Here is a 22,782-nt window from a genome sequence, read left to right as displayed (position 1 = left end):
TACCCTGACTTTAACCCTGAACTCTGCCTGAAATCCGCCTGAACTTGCTTACTCTGATGTAAACCTAAGACAACTTTATTAAACATGCACAATAATATTTGAAGAGTTAGGCTAAGGCTATTGTTAGCGTAAACGTTTAGTTCATCCAAACTAAATGTGTGCACTAAGATAATTAAATACAATTTTATATTCACTCATGTCCAATCAATTTTAATTAATTCCTTCACTCGTACTTTTATTAAAATAGCAAAAAACACAACATTATGAGCCGCTGTCACGTTATTTAGATATTTCTAATGACATATATTCAGTACTTTGTCTCTTATTCTCAGTATTATTAGAATTATTTTGTGGTTGTTCCTCAGCTTGTTGTCAGATATTGCATTAAATATATACAGCTGTGATCCCCTCTACTTCAAATATTTTGTAGGAATGTTCAGTTTTTCTATTCATATTAGATGCACTTCTAAAATATTTTTGGAGCAGCTGCTGTGGTCCCAGACGATACAGATGTCCCACAGCCATCTACCTCAGTCTGTCACTCAGAAGGAGACGGGATCACTTCAGAACCTCACTCAAAAAACGTTCACTTTGAATGAACATAAAAAAATTATGGAAAGGATTTCCACATGATTAGATTGCGTTACATGAACAAAAATGAATCATGTTGGTCCTACTTAATGTTAATATATTTAGGTTGGGTCAACTTAATGTATTTAGGTTGGGTCAACTTAATGTATTTAGGTTCAAACTAATAAATTTAAGTTGATTCAATTTAAATACAGCAGTTGCACCCAACTTTAAATTGATATTGTTGCTCACTCTAGAAAGAAGAAAGTTGATCCAATTTAATTGAATCACTTGAATTGGTCACACATAAGAAAATTAAGTTTATTTAACTTAAATTTCTATTTTTTTCTTTAATTTCATTTACACATCTGTAATTGATACTTTGTTCCAAAGTTACAACCTGTGGGTCTTTTAATTTTCATATCAATGACATGAATTACCCAGCAAGGTCCCACATCACAAGCCAGGAGCTCAATTGCCACAAACTCTGTGTTAAGTATTGGAACATTAGCATTCTACCACACCAGGGGGTTGGTCATCATCCTCTACCAAACTTTAACTCATGGTGCAAAAAAAAATAAACATAACAGTTTAAATCACTAGTTAAAACAGAGTAAAACAGCTAGACAATAAAACCCAGGGACAAAAACTCACACTTAGAGCCCAATCTGCCCAGATAGACAAAGAAAATGGTATCCCACAATTCCTTGCGATTACTAATGCATCCAATTTAATGGTATCACGTTGGATCAACATGATTGAAATTAGTAACTTTTAAATGGATTATTTTTATGTACAATCGACATGATTCATTCACGTAAGATTTACAAACATAAAATTTTCTGGTTGAAATGACAAGTTACTTTTTCGTTAACTTAATTGGCTGGTAATTTCCTTTTTTTGAGTGCTGTTTTGGGTCAGGATGCAGAACCAAACATTTCCACAGACGCTGAAGGCCCATTTGCATCTGATCCACAACAGCAAGAAACATCAGGTTTGCACATCATTTAAATTACTAGTGTAGTAGATATGATATGTATTTTTATAGTCACAGTGTGAACATAATTTCATGAAATGTATGATAATCCATACTGCCTCAAACATTTATTTATTCACAATATATGTGACTTTTTTAGGATTACAAACACAAAAACATCCACATCCATTACAGAGGCTTCAGTGGATGAAGAGCTGCCCCCTGACCCACTAACTGCCCCTCATGACTGACAGGAATCCAACACATCTGGTTTGCAGAGGAGGAATTCAGGTTCCATCCACATTTGTTTCTCTCAAGAATGAGAATGATAGAGGAAGCTGCCATCAGCAGTACTTCAGATGAACTTTAGTTAGTGGAGGAGAGGAGAAAAAACGTGGTTGGTGTACTTAAAAAAAAGGTTCTCGTGTTTTTGCTGCAGACCTTTTTCCAAAAGGAAAATGAGTTTAACAGACCCTGGATTAATGCCAGTTCTTTGATCACCTCACATGACAATAGATCCTATCCACTGCATGAAAACTAGAAAAGAATTAGATGTGAGGATAAGAAAGCTTAAGCTTATCAAAATGTTCCTAAGATCATCCAAGGCTCAAGATCAGCTACCTGGTCTGGTAGCTCTAATCATCAACCACTGAGAAACTAACAAACCAGGGTTTGACTGATGACTTTGCCCGTATTAATGCAAGACTGACACATTTTTAGTTTAAGAGAAGCAGACCAAGTTCATAGTGTAAGCTATGAGAATTTTTAATTTAATATTATGTATGTAGCCCAATATTAGCAAAGTTGTCTCAATAAGCTTCAAGCTTAAATTGCACTAGTTGTTAATAGATTTTTTACATGGAGGTCATTTCAAGCCTCAAGCAAACATGTGTGTTGTTATCCTTGTAAGACTTATTGTTACTTTTGGTATTTTTTTTCCAACAGTCCTATAAGCTGTACGAATTTACAAGCCTCTGGTTGCTTTTTAAAATAATTGTTAATAGTGAAATATTTGAACCATAAAGTAAACCATAATAAGCTGTTGTACTTTTCTGGGTAGTAACTGGGGGAAACTGAGGGGCGCTACTGGTGTGGCTGCCAGAACCGCCACTCCCGCTGTGGGTCGCAGCGGACCCGCCGCGAGGAGCGGAGCGGGACAGGTGAATTCTGACCCCCGTAACCATAGAGAGCCACAGAAATCTATCAAGCTGCGAAGTGAGCAACCTACAGTTGTGCTTTCAAAATAAAAGCATCGGCCTCTTCCTCAATGCTGCCGCTGCCTATCATAGTTTCAATTTGTCTTATTTTGAAAGTGTGGAGCGGAAATGGCCTAGTAGTTATCGAGAGCTTGACGGCTCCACCGTCTCCGAAGCCTTTAATGTTTCTGCACCGTAAAAAAACTTCAAAACCGCTCCGTTAGTTTTCTTTCCGGAAGTTTCCTCCCGGGTCCGCGCGGGATAGTCGCGCTGAATGCCCCGCAGCGACCCGCAGGTTGGGTTCGTCAAAGTTTGGGCCTGTCCCGGGACTTTCAGCAAACTGCGGGATGGACGCGCTGACGTCGAACGGATCCATCATGGACCTGGCCTCTAAGGTGGTGAAGATAAAAGCGCACTTCCGCGGGTAAGTGACCTCCTCCGGCGCGTGGACACCTGCGGAGCCAAGGCGGCGCGCGGTGTAGCGGGCCGGGCCGGGCCGGGCGCGCGGGCACACCTGCCGCCACAAGAATGAGTAAAACAAAAACACCGTTTCTGACTTTCTCACTGCAGGAAAGTTAAATAAGTCCACAAGTGAAAGCAGTGTGACCTGCTGGTCACCAGAAATATCAGACACTGAAAGGTTTGATGGACTTTCGGTCCCAAAGCCTCCATTCTCCTTCAGTTCGGGACATGAAGGTGAGCGCCGCAGTGGCTGATGGGTGGACTCTGACAGCAGGAACCCCAGAACGGTTCCTTCAAACCTGTCTGAGGAACTGGAGGTTCTTCACCCACGCAGGTCAGAGAACAGGTGGAAGTGAAGCAGAAGGACGTCACTAACCATGATCTAAAGGGAGACACGTGAACGCCTCTCCCAGTGTGTGTTCATCTGAACAAACCAGTAGTTGATAGAAATGAGTTTTATTTTGCTCTAGTTCAGAGGTGAACTTTCATTTCCTGTGTCTCCATTGATCTTTGAGCTTTGAAAACATCCCTCCTTGTGGTTTTAATGAGCTGTAGTTGTTGTGGGACCAGCGGTTGCCGGGGCGACCTGCTGCCTGGACTGAAGTTCATTCTTGCAGTGAGGAGTCCGGCTCTCCCTGTCACCTGAAGCTGAGGGGGAGGAGAGCTATTCTGATGAGGAGAACAAACATGATGAGTCTGGAACTAACCTTTAGCTTTGGTTCTCTATCCCACACATGAGGATTGAACAGGAAGTCTTTAAGCATCTATATTAAAGCAAAACTAATCATTTTAGTTCATATTTGTAATAAATCTTTGTTAATGATCCAAACTATTGACATATTAGATGTTAGATGCTGGCCTCCTATGTAGACAAGGGTCATTTGGACTAGGGCTGGGCGATATGGCCTAAAAATAAAATCTCTGATTTTATACTTTTTAATTCGATTTTAAGATTTTTCCCCCCGATGTCCCCCCCCCCCCCCCCCCTTACTTAAGGAAAGCAATAAGTACAAACGGCAGACAACTTAAAGCAAATTTTGCTTTTATCTAATCAAACGCAAGACAAATGTAACCCCCATTTCTGGGATGAATAATAAGTACATGAACACACTCTTGGAATCAAAGTCCCAGCTGGGTTTTAAGTCACACTTTGTAGTCTAGACTAAAAGGAGACAAACATTCACCTTGAGAGTAGCACCATTTTCTAAAGGATTAACATTACAGCTCACATCTGGGATCTAAGGTTTTAATTCAATTAATAAACCCCGTCTTCTCCACGGTATCTATGGGTACCATCTCTTTGGCTATATGCCACCGTGCCCCTTTCATAGGGATGGGTACCGTGCCCCGGTATTGAACGAGCCCCGGGGCAACATTCTTCAAGACTGCAGTATCGTTAAGATCTGACCTCAACGGTTCTGCTATCTGTACTAGAGAAGTCGCATTTTTTCTGTGTCCCACAAGATATAAACAAGAGCTGTGACGGTGTGGGATTTTTTTTTTTTTTTTTTATAACTTTATTTATTGAACATTTTCTGTATTAAACAGACATACAGAGTGTAAAATGAAATGTAAAAAAGGCAATGTGTAAAAATAAACACTCACATGTCAACCCGTCCCACCCACCCCCGTCAACAACCCCCAGAGGCCAAGTCAGACACAAAAAAAATAAATAAATAAATAAAATAAATAAATAAAAAATAAAAAAGTAAATAAATAAAAAACACAAACCACTTGGGCTTTTTTTTTTCTTTTTTTTTAAAATAAGAAATACGTCCAGAAAAAAAAAAAAAAAAAAGAAAAAAAAAAAGGTAATTAAATACGTAGTAATAAGTGAGAAAACCAGGGTAACAGCAGTGGCTTTTTGTTGCACTGGTGCTCAGTCAGCCTCCAGATTGTGAGGAAATGTCAAGGAGTCCACATATTGTAGGAAAGGGCTCCAGGTCTCATGAAACACCCTGAGTGAGCCATGAAGTGAGTACCTAAGCCTCTCAAGTTTGAGATTGTAAAGCACCTCGCGGACCCAGCGGACATGCGAAGGGGGACGGGGGAGCTTCCAGTTCAGCAGGACCAGCCTGCGTGCTAATAGGGTGGTAAATGCAACGGCCCGCTTTAGTGCACTCGGCGTGTCTGAAGTTGGGGGGAGACCAAATATTGCCGACATGGGATTTGGTGTGACGGTGTATCTGTAAGCCCTCGTTAGTGTATCAAATACATCTGTCCAAAGAGCTGCGATCACTGGGCATGACCAAAACATATGGGCATGATTGGCAGGAGAGAGATGGCATCTGCTGCAGGCATCACTAATAGAAGGATAGATTTTGGCCAGTCTGGCATTGGTGTAATGGACCCTATAAACAATCTTACATTGAATCAATCTATGGCGGGCGCAAATAGAGGACAAATGGACAAGAGACAATGCCGACCTCCATTGTTGTTCCGTAATGTTAAGGTTTAGACCGTCTTCCCACGCAGTTTTGACAGTATCGGACGGCTTTGAGGATGCTGTCCAAATTGACTTGTAAACGCTTGAAATGCATCCATTAACAAAAGGGTCTTTGGAGAGAAGAACATCCAGAAGAGTTTCTGGTGGGCGATTTGGAAAATGAGGAAACAGTTTTTTAACATAGTCCCTGATCTGGAAGAAACGGAAGAGATGCTGATTCGGGAGGGCATATTTCTTTGACAATTGTTCAAATGAGGAAAATACATTGTTAGTGTATAAGTCAGAGATTGATTTAATCCCATTCCTGTGCCATAGTTTGAATGACAGATCTGTTTTGGACGGATCGAATCTGCAGTTTTTGTAGACTGATGTGAGGACTGTGGAATTTATAAGGCCGAAATGTTTCCTGAATTGACTCCAGATTTTCAAAGAAGTGGACACCACTGGGCAGGTATGGACACTGGGAAGGGGAAGCTGTGCACACAGTATTGAGCGCAGACAAAATTCTGAAGATTTCCCTTCCAGCTGAGTCCAGCTTGAAATGGCCTCATTGTCATCGTTCATCCAGAAAAGAAGTTTCTGGATGTTTGCTGCCCAATAATAAAATCTTAGGACTGGCAGGGCCAGTCCTCCCTCATCCTTCGGGGCTTGTAAGACTGATTTTCGGATACGAGCCGGCCTGCCCGACCATAAAAATGATGAAACGGTCCTGTCTAGCTTGTCAAAAAATGATTTGCCTAGGAAGATTGGAAGATGTTGGAATAGGTAAAGAAACCTGGGAAGGACGGCCATTTTGACCAGACTAACCCGACCTGCAAGCGAGATCGGCAGAGCTGACCAACGTAAAAAATCCCTCTCTGTCCTGTCAATCAGGGGGGTAAAGTTTGTATGGTAGAGCCCAGACAATAATGGGGTGACCTGGATGCCTAGATATCTGAACCCACCAGGTGACCACCGAAACGGAAAAGTAGAGGAAGGGATCATTCGGGCTAGGTCATTGATAGGCAAAAGTTCGCTCTTCTGATAATTAAGTTTGTAGCCAGATATATTGCTATACTCTTGTAGGATATTAAGGATGATGGGAACGGAGGTGATAGGGTCTGAAACGTAAAGCAAAAGATCATCCGCATATAGCGAGACCTTATGAACTGTGCCTAGACGCTTGATGCCAATAAAGGCTGCTTCTGAGCGTAACCAGATGGCCAATGGTTCAATAGCCAGAAGAAACAACAAAGGAGAAAGAGGACAGCCCTGCCTTGTGCCACGATGTAAAGAAAAGGAAGGAGAAAACGTATTGTTAGTGCGAACTGAAGCTTTGGGGGAAGAGTAAAGCAGTTTAACCCAGTCGACAAACCCTCCCCCCAGTCCAAATCGGGATAGAATGTTAAATAGAAAGCTCCACTCGACCCGATCGAAGGCTTTTTCTGCGTCAAGAGAGAGAATGACCTCAGGCATTACAGAGCAAGGCGAAGAAATTATGTTAAAAAGGCGTCTAGTATTACACGACGATAATCTGCCCGGCATGAAACCTGTCTGGTCCAAATTTATGATGGTAGACAAAACGCATTGTAGACGGGAAGCCAGAATTTTAGACAGAATTTTAAAGTCAACATTGAGAAGGGAAATGGGTCTGTAACTGCTGCAAAGTAGAGGGTCTTTGTCTTTCTTAAGGAGAAGAGATATTGTGGCTTCTGAGAGAGTGTTTGGAAGGCAGCCGGAGAGAAAGGCTTCATTATACATATCTTTTAAGAAGGGGCTAAGCACGGAGGAAAAGGTTTTGTAGTATTCAGTGGTAAAACCGTCAGGGCCAGGTGCCTTACCACTTTGGAGTGATTTGATGGCCTCAGAGACTTCTGCCGTAGTGATGGGTTTACCTAAAATTTCAGCATCCTCATCAGTGACACGTGGAAAAGTAATTTTATCAAGCGCAAGATCTGGAGAGTGTGGACACTCAGATGTATAAAGAGTCGAGTAGAACTTCGCAAATGTCTCGTTTACACTAACTGGGTCTGTGATCGTCACACCCGCTGGAGATAATATTGCTGGAATAAGCCTAGAAGATGCCTCAGCCCTTGCCTGGTATGAAAGAAGCTTCCCCGCCTTGTCACCCGATTCATAGAAACGTTGTCTGGATTTAAGCAGCAGCGTTCTGACCTCCGTGGTAGAGATAAGATCAAGCTCTGTCTGTAGTGCGAGTCGTTTCTTATACAAGTCTGGATCAAAACTAGCAGCTAATAATTGGTCTGTGTCCTTGATGTCGTTCAGAAGTAAATTTGTACGAGCAGACTCCACTTTCCTCTTATTAGAAATAAAAGAAATCAGTTGACCTCTAATGTACGCCTTTGAGGCCTCCCAGAGATTGCTTCTATTTGTTTCTGGCAGGTCATTAAATTCAAAAAATAGAGTTAGTTGTGATTGTATAAACTCTTTATAGGATTCCTCAGCTAGGAGGACGGCATTGAACCTCCACTGGTTCAACAGGCGAGGCCGGGAGAGTATGGCCAGATCAAGAGAAACCGGAGAATGGTCTGATATAGCTATACCGTGATAGTCGACAGAAACCAGATTAGACAGAAGTCGTACATCTAAAAGAAAAAAGTCAATACGAGAAAAGGTGCGATGAACATGAGAGAAGAATGAGAACGATTTTCCCCCCGGGAATTTATGCCCCCATGGGTCAGTAATACCGAACTGTTGAGAGAGAGTCGATAGCATTTTGGCTGCTCTAGTAGGGGGGGCAGAAGTGTTAGAAGATCGATCAAGCTGCGGATCCTGCACAAAATTAAAGTCACCACCCATAATTATATAGTGATTTTGGAGATCTGGAAAAGATGAAAAAAGTTTTTTAACAAAAGCACTGTCGTCCCAGTTAGGGCCGTAAACACAGATGAATAGAAAGGATGTTAGTTGAATCTTCCCAGAAACTATTACATATCTGCCATTCGGGTCTAGCACTGACTTTTCTGCAATAAAAGGAAGATCCTTATGGAAAATTATGGCTGCACCACGGGCCCTGCAATTAAATGTGGAGTGAAAGACTTCCCCCACCCAATGTTTTTTAAGTCGCACAACTTCCTTATTGGGCATGTGAGTTTCCTGGAGAAAATAAATATCTCCTTTAAGGCGATTTAAGTGGGTCATTACTCGCCCCAGTTTTGTAGCGACGGTGTGGGATTTTTGATCACCGCCAGATGAAGCAGCAGGAGTCGCGGTCAACCGCACCCCGCGCAACCCCCCCCCCCCCCCCCCCCCCCTCCACCGCAAATGTATACCGGTACAAGTCATAATTGCAACGCAGTATTCTTTATTAACAAATAACTGTAACAACTAACTATCTAACTAATGAAATAACTATATAGGTGTTGTAGAATGAGGATGCGTGTGTGTTGCAGAGGAATGAGCACATGCCATGCGAGAGTGAGTGACAGCGTGCACAGGTGTTGGGGTGCGTTCATGTTTGGAGTTAGGGAGTGAAGGAGAACAGTAATAAAAGGTTTCCCCCAGGTGTTGGAATAGGTTTGTGGTGCTGCTGCCTTTGACTGTGATGGGCTGTAGGGCTATGTTGTAGCGTGGGGGTGGGGGGGGGGGGGGGTCTCTTCTTCCACGTCTGTGGCAGTAAAGGATTTTATTCCTGTCTTGGGAACAAACTTCCCTCTCTCACCGGTAGCCATGCTGTCACTTGTTTCATGTGTGCTAGGATGTTGTTGTTTGTCGCTTGCCATACCGCCGTGTGAAACCAACGCTACGGAAGCTCTGGGGAGCCAAAAAATGCGCCATTACACAAAAACTTGATTTAGTTATTTTTTAAATCGCCCGTAACAAAGAATTCGAATTAATTCATTCAGTCGATTTTTCACCCAGGCCCAATCTGGACTATAATTAAAGTTCTGTTGACTCTAACTTAAATTAAACTGTTGCAGTGAAACAGAAACGATGTATTTAGCTGTTTTGTTATTATTTCAACCGAGAGTTTTCCTCATATCGTGCAGCCCTGATGATGATGATGATGATGAATGGTTGCAGGTCTAAATCTGAGAGCCTCCTCACCATGAGGTGTTCCTGGGGTCTGGACCCTGCGGTTCCTGGTTTCTGCTGAGAGCTCACTGTGTTGCAGTGAGCTCTCAGCAGGACCTTCATGAGGCTCTGAAGGTTCTCTGCGCGTCCAGGCGTCACGATTCTTCTCTCAGAAGTTACTGATGGTGGAGTGGTTGTGTTGGGGGATGTAACTGTTTTTGGGGACAGACCCTGTACATGCCTCTGGTGGGTTTGGCCAATGACTGAAGAGATTTTCAGTCATGTGCTTTGGTTTACAAGCTTTGGTTTGTAACAGAAATGTCCGCTTTACTGCAGTCTGAAAAAAGACCCAACGCAAGAGTCAAAACTTGATCCGGACCAGCGGACTTTTCCAGTCTGAGTAGACCCTTAGACCACTGCGTGTGTCTTTGTGGTCCTGGTGCTGAACATCAGGAAATAAAAATGTTTACTTCTTCTCTACAATAAACTCTGCATTCCCATCAATCAATGGAGCAGCATCTCACTGCTGTTGATCTAATGTTGATCTATTTTCCTTCATTCCATCAGATTTACCTTTTTCGTTTTTTGATTTCCAGACCTGGGAAGATGATCCGGGGGGGAACAGAAATCCAGATGATTTCCCACTTACTGTTAGAGGTTTCTGTCCAGATCTTCTACTCGTCTAGTAATTGCATCATTTGACAGACTTATTTCTCAAACTTTTTCTTTTGTTCTGGACAAACAATGTCAGCTACTTTCAGCATACATTCTTTTACAAACTCCCCATCAATTAAGGGCTTGCTTTGCCGGGCCATTTCCAAAGCTACAACGAAGCTACTAGCTTCTGTCACAGCTTCACTGGATTTAGACATTTTAGTAAACAACATCTGCTGTGCAGCACAGCCTTGTTGTAGTTGTTGGAGCTTATTGCTGCACTCCTCACCGGAAAATTTGTCATAGTTTTGATGATTTGTAACATAGTGATGATTCAAATTGAATTCTTTTAGCATTCCATTTAGCTGCTTGCAAATCAGGCACAGGACTTTACAAAGTAAGTATTTGACCACTAAGCTTGAAAGCGCCTTTCTCCTCGCCAACACAAAGTTTTTCCTCAAAGGAACCGGCTCTGGCTCTCTTTTATTGAGGGCCACAAAAACATCTTTGAGAACATCTGTGTTAAAACCTCTAAAAAATGAAAGTCCCGCCCAGCTGCCTCACCGGATTTGACATGCATAAACCGGCCAATCAGATCAACCAAAAGGTTACCGCCCCCAAGTGACAAACACACCCCCTGAACACTGCTAGCAAACCCAGTGAGCCCGCAGGAGCGCTGCTCAGTTAGATTACAGCCCTGCAGTTGTTGAATGCGGGTCGCTCGGTTAGCATTGCGCTTGCGCGGTTGTAAAGTTCGCTCTAAGTTCCCAAAAACACTCGCTCAGTTATCTTTGCACTCGTTCAAGCAGCCATGAAACGCCATAGTTTTCCCATGAAACTTTAAGTGGATGAAAGGAAACTTCTGGATTAGGGCTGCACAATATGAGGAAAACGCACGATAGGCAATATTAGTGATCAATAATGCGATGACGATATAACCTGTGATAAATGAAAAAATAGCATAAGCAACAAAAAAATTTCACTGTAAAAGTTTACGGTAATTTAAATTAGAGTTAAAATACCTCAAATGACCTTTGTATAATTAGGAGGGCAACATCCAACAGAAAAGCTCCATCCCATTGGTCAAATGCATAAAGGGATTTATTCAATTCATTAAAAAGTTCAAGTTGCCATAAGATTGTTTTTAGCACATTTAAGGTTTACTATTTATTGCGATTTTCGCCGACTTTCACGATGTGGATATTGCACAGCTTGAAATCACGATAACGATAAATTTAGGATTAATTGTGCAGGACTACTCTGGATTCTGTTAGGAAGTAGAGTGAGGCCACAGTTGAATCCAGCTAAAGGTGATGGGCGACACCTTCATCAGCCGGGAGATTCTTAGAAATGTTTGTGAACTGAAGACTTGACATTTGAACAGGCTGCTTCCCTCAGTCAGAGGACTTGTGGGTGACAGGAAGGGTCAGAGTTGATCTCCGGAGCAGAACTCGGCTCTTCTAATCTAGGTTCTAACAGCTCTGACTCACAGCTGTGAACGCTGCTCTGCTGCTGTTACGCATTCAAACTGAGTCCTCCAGTCTGAACCTTTGGACCCAGCCAGCCTTTCAGGTAAAAGGTGAAAAACTCCCAGGAGCCTCCAGGAAAGCAAATGGGAACATTTCAGCTTCAGCTCCAACACTGGTGTGTCTGCAGGAAAGTTGCTGGCAGTCCCAGTCCTTCATCACAGACCTCATTTTTTTTACATCCGTACTCTGATCATCTTTTGATCTATCCTAAAACCGGTCCCAGAGGTCTTTGAACCATGATTAGTTTCTGCAGAGCGGAAGAGTTTCTTAGAAATTCACCTCTGAGTTGTGGGTGGGGGGTAAGCCTGTTCTCATGTCCCATCATCCATCTGCTCACATGCTCTCCTGCTAGCTTACTGCCACTCACAAGCTCTGGCTAACAAAAATGGTTCCAGCTCAGACGAGGACAACAAAGCCGTTCATGGATCCATTTGTCTGCAGGTGGATGATCAGAATGGAGCTTGTGGTCCGCCGGTTGTAGTTTGTACATCATGAAAACAAGCGTTTTCAAACAGCATTTAATTGTGTTGAAAGAAGAAAAAATTAGAAACACAATTTGAAATGTGAAAAGAAATGTCCTCCATGACTAAAAATACCTCTAGGAGTAAAAACACTGTTTCCATTGGAGCGGGTCTTTCAGAAGGGACTTGTTTTGATATTGGTTGTCTAATGGTTGAACATTCTAGCTAGGAGGTTCTGGCTCAAATCCTTTCATCAGAGTGATCAGCCTTCTTCCCTGTATTAACCCTGCCGGGGACCCCTTGAGCAAGGCCTTGTGGTCAAACATTTTCTCTGAATGTGAGGATCTGAGGACCGGTTCTCACCGTGACCCCTGGAGAAACGTGCAGCTGCAGACTTTTTCTGATAGGAGTCCTGAGAGTCGAGAAGAGGGAACAGGCGGCCGCTCTGTGATGGGGGTGTGTGTGCACGTGTGTGTGTGTGAGTTAGTGGGTGAGAATGTGTGTAAATGTGTGTGTTTCCTGTAGTGTCAGAGTCCAAACCATCACTATAAACACAGGGCTCCACACCCACAAACTTGTCAGACATGTTCACCCACCACCACTCAGCGGAGCTCTGCACGTGCACGCGCAGCTGGACACGTGCACAGCGCCATCCTCCGCCGGCGCCGCCACCGGTGGCTGTGATAGAGCTGCTCCTCAGAGTTGTTCTCAGGGGGCTGACAGGACTTTCCTGGTTCAGTGTTTCAGTCACAGAAGATCCTCAGTGACCTTCAGGTCCAAACTGTCCAGCTTTCTGCATTCTAACTCATAACCTGCAGAAACCCAACCTGTCATTTGTCTAATTATAGCATTTCACTTCACTAACAGGCAAGCTGCAGTAAAATGTAAGAAGCAGACAGAAATCTTTGCTAAATGGAACGTTTAGACTCAAAAAGCTTGTAAGATCTAATGTCTGTGAAGGTTTTCTGTTGGGCCTTTGTGTCTTTTCTCAGCTGCAGCTAGAACATTGAAATGAATGTGTGTGGTTAAGATGACAGCTGAAGCTGCTTTAGAAGATGCTGATGTTTCAGAACCACAAAGATTTAAGAGCTGAAGCTCTTGTTCAAATATTTATGGTTATAAATTAAAAGTCAAAGTCAAACTAGCTAATTACAGCAAATACTGTTGAAAATATGAGCACCATTGGAAGATGTTCAGGGTTTAACGATGAAGTTATTATTTGATGGATTAGTTTCTATTCCTACATTACATACTAGATTGGTCTGTCTGAGGCAAATTGTCAATCAAATCGACAAATACTCTTATAAAAATAATATAGTGGATTATAATCAATATTGGAAAATACTAATTGAATTGAGGTACAGTAGGTTTACTTTCCAATGACATAAAAACTAACATCACAGCAGACATGTAGTTAGAAAACATGCCGCAGATGTTAAAACTGTTCAGACAAAATCTGAAGGATGGAGGTATAAAGTACTATTTTTATTTAAATATTTTTAAAAAGCCTAAAAATAAATACATTTGTTAAAGCTCTGAAGTTTAATGCCTAAAATGGTAAAACAAAAGACAATGGCAGCGTTAGAAATAAGGGAAAAAAATGGTTGTCATCTGGACAAGTGTTCTAGAATTTAGAACACTTGAATGGACTAGGACTAGTACAGCATTCCAAATATAAAGTAATATTTATATGTGATGAAAAGTTATAATATGATATAACATCTAAGTCAAATAAACACGTGTGTAAATTATCCCATGTTAACATTGTGCTGCAGTAGCAGTAAAGACTAATATCCCTGATCTTGTAACAAGTTGTCTTTTTTGACAAGTTATTTCAGACAAGTTCCTCTAGGGAAATGTCGTCATCATCAACATCCAACTTAGTCTGCTGAGGCTGATGCCGCTCACGTCTTCAGGCGTACTCGGTTCGTTCAGAAGTCACGTGACATTGTTCGTGTACACTCGGTTTTATCTTAAAAAGTCGGACGTTGGTTTCCCAAAAACTTTGAAAAGTAGTCTAAAAATACCAAAATGTTGAATAAAAGAGCAGGTTCTCACACGGACAACCATCAGGTTCATTTTTGGTTGTCCTCCATGAAATCTGGTGGTCTCAGACAACTGAATAACCGCTTATTTGGAACGCTGAATGGTGTTGATTTGATTCTCGCTGAAGTGTCGTACCTGCCGATTTAAAAAAGGACTAATTTTTCTGAAAGAATTCATAGCTGAGACGTCTGCTTCAGTGTGTCTATAAAGCTATACAGTATAGTTGCCAGGCTGATGGCAGATTTATCATTTTGACTGATTCCCTCTTGAATTTCTCTGCCTGTAGTCATCAGTCCTCAGCCTCCCTGACATGAAAGCAGCATGAAGTCAGAGGGTCTGTCCAGAGGGTCTGCTGTCTGCTGAAGGACCTGAACCACTGCTGTGCATTTAAAACTTTCTCCCTCACTTCCAAAGAGCCCGAAAAGCATCAAACAGCAGCTAAAGATCCAGCAGGAATGTTCTGAAGGAGCTCAGAGTTCAGATTCCTGAAAACATTTGAACATTTGAACAGAAAGGTGGGAATGTGTCTCTGTTTGCAGAAACCCCAGCAAACACTTGTGGTTAGATGTTCTTTTTCAGTTGGAATGTGTGAACACATTTCTGTCAAACTGGTCCAGGTCAGCAGGTTTTGTGTTGAGTGTAAACTCAGACGGACGAACAGGTTTGCTCTGGTGTTGGAGCGGTCTGACCGGCGTCTCTGTACGCTTGTTTAGACGGGAAGAAACGGTGTTTTCTGCAGACGCTCGTTCAGAAAGACGCAGAACTGCTGAAGCTTGTTGTGTGTCTTGATTTTCTGAACCTGAAATCCTCTCTTTAGCCGCAGTTCCATGTGCAAAATGTTTTGATCGGATCAAAGATCGGATTGAATTCAACCGTGTACATGGGCCCAGAAAAACCTTTTCCGATTAGAACAAACGTTTACGTGGGACACACTTTCAGTCAGAATAAATCATTTGCACATGCGCACTTCTCTGTAAAATACCAGAAGAGGAAATGAGTGCCGCTGTAAACAAGCCAGGCTGCCACATATCTATGCATGTAATATACAAGCGGATCTTCCAAACGTGCTTTTATTAATGTTATGGTTATTATGGAGCGCCTGTTTACTCGTCATTTTATTTTTAATTCATGTGGTTGGTGCTTTTTTGTTGTTGTGGCGGAACAGAGCTGGAAGAAGGGCTAGCAGGATGCTAACACGCGCTATCAACATTTAGCTTTTGATGAACATAAAATCCATGCAGGAAACGCTGCAATCTGCATCTTGGCTGCACGTAAATACTGTATGTGGGAATAACATCAGCCTTTATTTTGTCGGGACACGGCTGGAAACACAAATCCACGTGATTGTTGAACAGTTTCTAAGGACTGAGCGACATTTCTGCTTTGAAAAGCTCACACACACCGCCCCAAAACCGGCGGTCCGAGTTCTGCTCTGAGACACAGTTCTACCAGGAGACATGGTTCTCCTGAGTCCGGCAGCTCGTTCGCCTAGAGCTGCAGGAAGGATCGCAGTCCGAAGTATCCCACACATAGCGCATAACAAAGCATCCTCCCTCCCCTCAAACACAAAGCTATTAATCCCGCTGCTCTGCTCAGAGACACGGTTTGCTCGGTCCACCGGTAGCTGAGCCCAGACTGCGCAGGGTCCAGACGTTGGGGGGCACGAAGCACGCCCCCGGGGAGGAGCACCCTCTCTCTCCCCTCCTCCTTTGGGAAGGAGGGAAGGGAGCCAGTCGGTCCTGTTTGAGCTCCAAGGCTTCTCTGGAGAGAAACGCCGTCATGCATGACGTTAAACCAGAGCAGTAGTGACACACGATCGGAATGAACTGTTTACATGCTCCACGATCGGATCAACAATCAGCATAAACCACCTATCTCCATCGGAAAGAAATTTTGATCTGAAAGAGTCTGATCGGGGCAGAGGATTCAGAACGGCGTGTTTACATGACGCATTTTTCTACCGATCAGCTTTTGTATCAGTTATTCCAACACAGAAGAAGAGATGTTGACACAATCCTGATATTAAAATGTTTTCCTGATGATCCCAGACTCCAGTGCTGTTGGGTTGTTGCTAGCAGACACAGAATGAAACCCTGACGTTCAGACGCTCACACTCTACATGAGCAGACGTGGTTTCTGCTGCATCTTTCTCAGGAATGTTTGGACTGACTAACTGAAGGAGCAAGAGATTCTAGAAAGAACCAGTCCACCTGAGGCAACATTTGCTGGTTTAAACTCTGGTTTCTCATGTGAGTGCACACGGCTGTAAAGCTGAAGCTGTTCAGTGCAGCTTTGTGCTCAGACGGATGTTCTCCTCGCTGTCAGGAGCTTCTGCTGTTTCTCTTCAGGAAGTTCCTTTAGGCAGACATGTTCATGCAGTCCCATGGTGTTTGTCCTCCTCCTCCTCCTCTGTGAGGAAGAGCAGAGTCTTCAGGAAAGTCACTTGCCATGAAGGAGGCTGATGGCTTTGAAAGCATGCAAAGACCTGCAGACGCCCTGCAGGGGGTCATGTGCTGCACAGAATCCAGACTCTGTTCTCTGAGCTGCAGTTCCTGAAGGTCGGGTCAGAACCAGAACCAGAGTTTTCCTCTGAGGGATCCTCCACATCAGTGACTGACCCTTCTCAGTGAGCGGGGACGCTGCAGTGGGATCTCCTGGGTCTGACTCTTTTGATCGGATCTGGGGGGTTCTGTGGTAGTGTTCTCCGTGAACTTGGGTTGGGGGGTCGCTGGTGTGGACATGTCCCCAAAATATCGTTTCCCCACGTCAAGACAAAGCCTGGTCTCTACATTATATCATTTTATCACTTTTTTATTTATTTATTCATTTATGTATTTATTTATTGATGTGTGTGTGTGTGGGAGTGTGTGTGTGTGTGTGTGTGTTTTTGCGGAGGGGGGGGGGTGCTCGGTTTGTCTTGTCATCTTGTTTTTAAATTTTATTGTTTTTTATGCACAGCACTTTGAGTGACTAATGTTGTTGAAAAAGTGCTATATAAATAAAGGTTGATTTGATTTGATTTGATTTGATTTAGTTCAGCTACAGTGATCTCTGCTGCAGCTCAAAGCCGGTCAGCACAAAGAGGCCAGTGAGTGTGAGTGATAACGATGATCGTTCCTGATGACTGATGTGGTAATAATACGAAAATGAGTGAAAGCAACAACATGTCAGTGTGTGTAAACCCTCACGCCTCATTAACATGTGTTATAGAAATGCTTACACAGGTTCAGGGGTAGACTTCAGGATTTCTGCTCCACCTATCAGCTTACTGACATGATTTTCAATAAAGCTGTCTGATGTATTGATGTTATTTCACCTTTAAAAGTCTCTTTATGTTTCATTCATTTATGGTTTTGATTTCTTGATTGACATAAAGATTCAGATGAAGCTGCTGCAGCTGTTCGTCCTCCTTCAGTCTGTCAGACCTGCGGTGGTGTTTCTGTGCCCTGAAGGGGGGGGCACATGGGCCGTTCCATCGTCCTGGTGTTGACTGAACCAGGACTGGCTCTGTTTTCAGGGACATGCTGATCACGGACCTTCCTGCCTCCGTAACTTTCCTGCAGCTGTGCGCAGAGGTGAAAAGCATGTGCAGCGTCGCCAAGCAGCAGCCCATCACCCTGAAGTGGATCGATGATGAAGGTGAGTGTTCCCCACATCCCAGCCCCCTTTGACAGCGAAAACCCGTCCATGAACAACCGTCTGCACTTCCGTTTTCCTTTTATGACCCTTTCATTTATACCTGCGGGGTAGAGGGCTGCATTGGGATTGGGTCCCGCCGGGTCCCGCGGGGCCCAACGGAAATCACGCGGGAGCGGGCAGTTTGAACTTTGTTGCAGGCGGGATTGGGCAGCTACAAAAAAACACAGCGGCATAGGGGGGTTGCCTTGCAACATGATGGAGAAGATGTCAATAGATGATGTAGAAAAGAACCTCAAGTGAGGTATTTACAGCAGAGGTCCCCAACCCCCGGGCCACAGACCGGTTCAGTCCGTTTGGTACCAGGCCGCACAGAAAAAATAAAATAACTTACATGACTTCCATTTCATTTGTTTCGGAATCTGAAAGATGTTTTATTTTGAAAGATTGCCTGATTCTCTGTTCCATACGTCTATGTAACTCTTGACGCAGGTGATTGGCTCGTCTCGGTCACGTGATAGGATACCGCTAAAATAAAACCCAATAGTTAGCAAAATGAGTAAAAAACAAACGTCTTTGGAAAGTTTCTTTGCCAAGTGGGAAAAGAGACAGGAGCTTTTGACTTCCAAAAAAAGAAAGCTACATCTAATAGACAGTTTCAGGAATCCTACTTAGAATACAGATTTATCCCAACGGGAGATTCCCTCCAACTATTCAGCATTGTGGTGAGTTGGATTTTCCATGTACTTATTTTGAAGTCATGTTTAAACGTTACCATAGCAACCACAGAGTGTTGCGGGTGGAGAGGATGTTGCTCATGTCATAATTCGTGTTTATTGTTATATTTAGAAAATACCACAGTTTTCATGTCAAAGTCCCCAAAAACATCTAAAAAAAACTCACCAGAACGGGCAGAAAATCCCAGACATCCCAGACTCTGTGAGCCTTCTGTTGTGTCGTGGTCCGTCAGTGCACCTGTTATATTTAAAGTCTGATAGGAAATAAACATTTAGATCTAAACAACCTGCTGAGGATGACACATTTCTATCAGAGCAGAGTGTTCAAATTTGACAAATAAAGTTATTTGGTTTATATCGGGTTATATTGCAGTATCCCCTCATATCAAATAAATGGTATAGTGATATAAAACATTCTAATTCTCCCAGTCCTAGCGGCACATATTTTCTTGTGTGCAGAGAGTGTGCGAGCTGTGTGCGATTGTGCAAGTGCGCAGGTAACATTTCCTAGGGCGACTGGTGGTCCTCTATATGGACGCCATGTGTGGACATTTACTCAGTCAGAGCTGCTGCCGACAGGACATCCCCCCAGCTGTTGCCCCATGAAATGACGTCATCCCCGCTGACTGACTGCCGCCGTCTGCATTCATGACCACGCCAACCATTTCTGAAAAACCGGACGATGGCACCTGATCTTGAAGATTCTGCCGATGCCTCCCCATGGCAGTTGTATATGTGACCGTAGAGTTCTAGAGAAAGTGCAGACCTCAGCCTGACTTCTGAGTCATGGTTGAGAAGAGAAGAACAAAGTCTGAGTCACTCTTTGATTGACCCAACTCTTTTGCAGGAGATCCTTGTACCATCTCCTCTCAGATGGAGCTGGATGAAGCTTTTCGGATTTACAGCCGAACACGAAGGTCTGGACTTCTGCTGCATGGTGAGCGCCCCCTCTAGTTCAGACTGGTACTGCATGCTTTTTGCTCCTTCATGGAGGAAAACGTTTAGAGTTGGGAAAAAGAATAAATAGTCTGAAGAAAGGTTTGTGTGTTTCTGTTACCCTTCAACACAGAAGCTTTGGCTTCAGTGGAGACATTTGAATTACTGTAACTTTGAAAACCCTTGATGCAATAACATAAATCTAACAGATTCTGAAGCAGAGAAAAGCACTTTTGTGCTGCAGACCAGCTCAGTAGCCCTGTGGTAGAGTGTCCGCCTGATACTGGAAGGTTGTGGGTTCAAATCCATGGTGGAGACATACCAAACACTCTAAAGCTGCGTTTCCACCAAATGCGATTTGTGCCGACTGCTGCCGCTAATGTTTTTAGCCTGATAGCTACGTGGACGGCTGTTGCCAGACCTTTGCACCGCGCCGTCACACAAATCCCACCGCAGGACTTCAAATCGTGTCTGTGCCATTGAGTTAACACTGAGCACAGCTTAAGGGTTCATTCACACTGGACACATTTGATGCTCTTAAAGTGAACCTCAGTTCGTTTCCCCCGATAATCCAGAACAAATGAATAGGCTGAACAGGCTCCACGCTCAGAGGGCAACAACTGGACCAAACAGCCACCATAGCCGGGCATTATGGGATGTAAACAAAATGAGAACATAGTAGCCGTGAGCCGCAGAGAAAGGTGTACCAATGATGAGACACAGCAGCACATTGAAATGTGGTCGGATAAATGCAGACTCATCAAAACAACTTTGCTTCTCACACTGTTTTTCCCAGAATCTACCTGTCATGAACGTTGATCAGTGAACCTTTGTAGCTGTCTTCTCCCCAGTAACCTCCTAACAGCATGACTCCACGTAATACAGACGTTCAAAATATGTCTGAGAAATATAAAGTTTGAATCAGTCATCTGTCCTGACAAGGAATTTCTGCCTCTAGCTGCTTTGCCCCGCCCTCATAATGCCTGACCAATGAGTGAAGAGATTTTTCTTCATGTGGTTTTGTTTACAAGCTTTGGTTTGTATCAGGAATGGCTGCCTGACGGCAGTCTGAATACAGATTAAAAGCAAGGTTCAGAGCTCGATTAAGCGGACTGGGTCTGGAACAGTTTCCCAGTTGGAATACACCATAAATGTACAGGATAAACAGTATTAAACGGATGTAAAAAAAAACAGCCTATAACTGGGAACGTCCCAGAGATCACGTTTCAGGGTCAGAAACTCAAATGCTTTTACTCAGAAATCCACGTCATTGTGATGAAAATTGCTGATAGATTCATGCTGCTGTTCAGGAGCAACAGTGTTTCTCTGACTGTTTCCTCCCGTTTCCCTCAGTGTTCCCGAGCATCCCGGAGCGGCCTGGCCTTCCCTGTCCGGGAGAAGACAGTGAGACGTCTCTTTCTTTAAGGCTCTGTTCACACGTGCACACATGCATTCACACGTGCACACATGCAGTCACACGTGCACACATGTATTCACACGTGCACACATGCATTCACACGTGAACACATGCATTCACACGTACACACATGCATTCACACGTACACACATGCAGTCACACATGCATTCACACGTGCACACATGCATTCACACATGCATTCACATGTGCACACATGCATTCACACGTGCACACATGCATTCACACGTACACACATGCAGTCACACGTGCACACATGCATTCACACGTACACACATGCAGTCACACGTGCACACATGCATTCACACGTGGACACATGCATTCACACGTGGACACATGCATTCACACGTGCACACATGCATTCACACGTGCATTCACACGTGCATATATGCATTCACACGTGCACGCATGCATTCACACGTGCATTCACACGTGCATATATGCATTCACACGTGCACGCATGCATTCACACGTGCATTCACACGTGCACACATGCATGCACACGTGCGCACATGGAGTCACATGTGCATACAGGCATTCACACATGCATTCACACATGCATTCACACGTGCATTCACACGTGCATATATGCATTCACACGTGCACGCATGCATTCACACGTGCATTCACACGTGCACGCATGCATGCACACATGCATTCACACGTGCATATATGCATTCACACGTGCACGCATGCATTCACACGTGCATTCACACGTGCACGCATGCATGCACACATGCATTCACACGTGGACACATGCATTCACACGTGCATTCACACGTGCACGCATGCATGCACACATGCATTCACACGTGGACACATGCATGCACACATGCATTCACACGTGGACACATGCATTCACACGTGCACACATGCATTCACACGTGCATTCACACGTGCACGCATGCATGCACACATGCATTCACACGTGGACACATGCATTCACACGTGCACGCATGCATTCACACGTGCATTCACACGTGCACGCATGCATGCACACATGCATTCACACGTGGACACATGCATTCACACGTGCACACATGCATTCACACGTGCATTCGCACGTGCATATATGCATTCACACGTGCACGCATGCATTCACACGTGCATTCACATGTGCACGCATGCATGCACACATGCATTTACACGGGCACACATGCATGCACACGTGCATTCACACGTGCACGCATGCATTCACACGTGCATTCACATGTGCACGCATGCATGCACACATGCATTTACACGGGCACACATGCATGCACACGTGCATTCACACGTGCATATATGCATTCACACGTGCACGCATGCATTCACACGTGCATTCACACGTGCACGCATGCATGCACACATGCATTTACACAGGCACACATGCATGCACACGTGCATACATGTGTTCACACGTGTATTCACACGTGCACATATGGATTCACACGTGCACACATGCATTCACACGTGCAGATATGCATTCACACGTGCACACGTGCATTCACACGGGGACATATTGTATGTAGTTACATGTGCATGCTCTCGTTGGTGCACACCTGTATTATCGTCTGGATTTACCCGTGCATCGATACACGAGTGTTTCCGTGGAGGTCTTGTAGAACCAACATTCTCAGCCATGGAACACCTGCATTTTTGTTGGTCACTGAAACATTGAAACTCATTTTGTCCTCTTTTAAAC

At 43.8% G+C, this 22,782-nt stretch overlaps 1 protein-coding gene and 1 long non-coding RNA gene across 2 annotated transcripts in view; both read left to right on the top strand.

The window, feature by feature from the left end:
- The first annotated feature begins 2,880 nt into the window (after positions 1 to 2,880).
- Positions 2,881 to 22,782, top strand: part of prkcz (protein kinase C, zeta) — a 105,215-nt gene continuing 85,313 nt past the window's right edge. The window contains exons 1-4 of the mRNA XM_023957084.2: positions 2,881 to 3,166; positions 17,872 to 17,993; positions 19,575 to 19,664; positions 21,017 to 21,067. Of these exons, the coding sequence (XP_023812852.1) occupies positions 3,090 to 3,166; positions 17,872 to 17,993; positions 19,575 to 19,664; positions 21,017 to 21,067 (340 nt within the window). The 5' untranslated portion in view covers positions 2,881 to 3,089. The remainder of the gene's footprint in view (positions 3,167 to 17,871; positions 17,994 to 19,574; positions 19,665 to 21,016; positions 21,068 to 22,782) is intronic.
- On the top strand, positions 3,383 to 7,875 carry LOC144993967 (uncharacterized). Its single transcript, XR_013657288.1, has 2 exons — positions 3,383 to 5,147; positions 5,184 to 7,875. It is a non-coding gene; the product is annotated as an uncharacterized LOC144993967 (long non-coding RNA).

This window comes from Oryzias latipes, chromosome 7 (genome assembly GCF_053564925.1).
Source record: "Oryzias latipes strain Hd-rR chromosome 7, Olatipes_Hd-rR_3.1".
Classification (NCBI taxonomy): Eukaryota; Metazoa; Chordata; class Actinopteri; order Beloniformes; family Adrianichthyidae; genus Oryzias; species Oryzias latipes.
The sequence above is the reverse complement of the archived record's forward strand: the minus strand, read 5'-3'. Positions and strand labels throughout refer to the sequence as shown.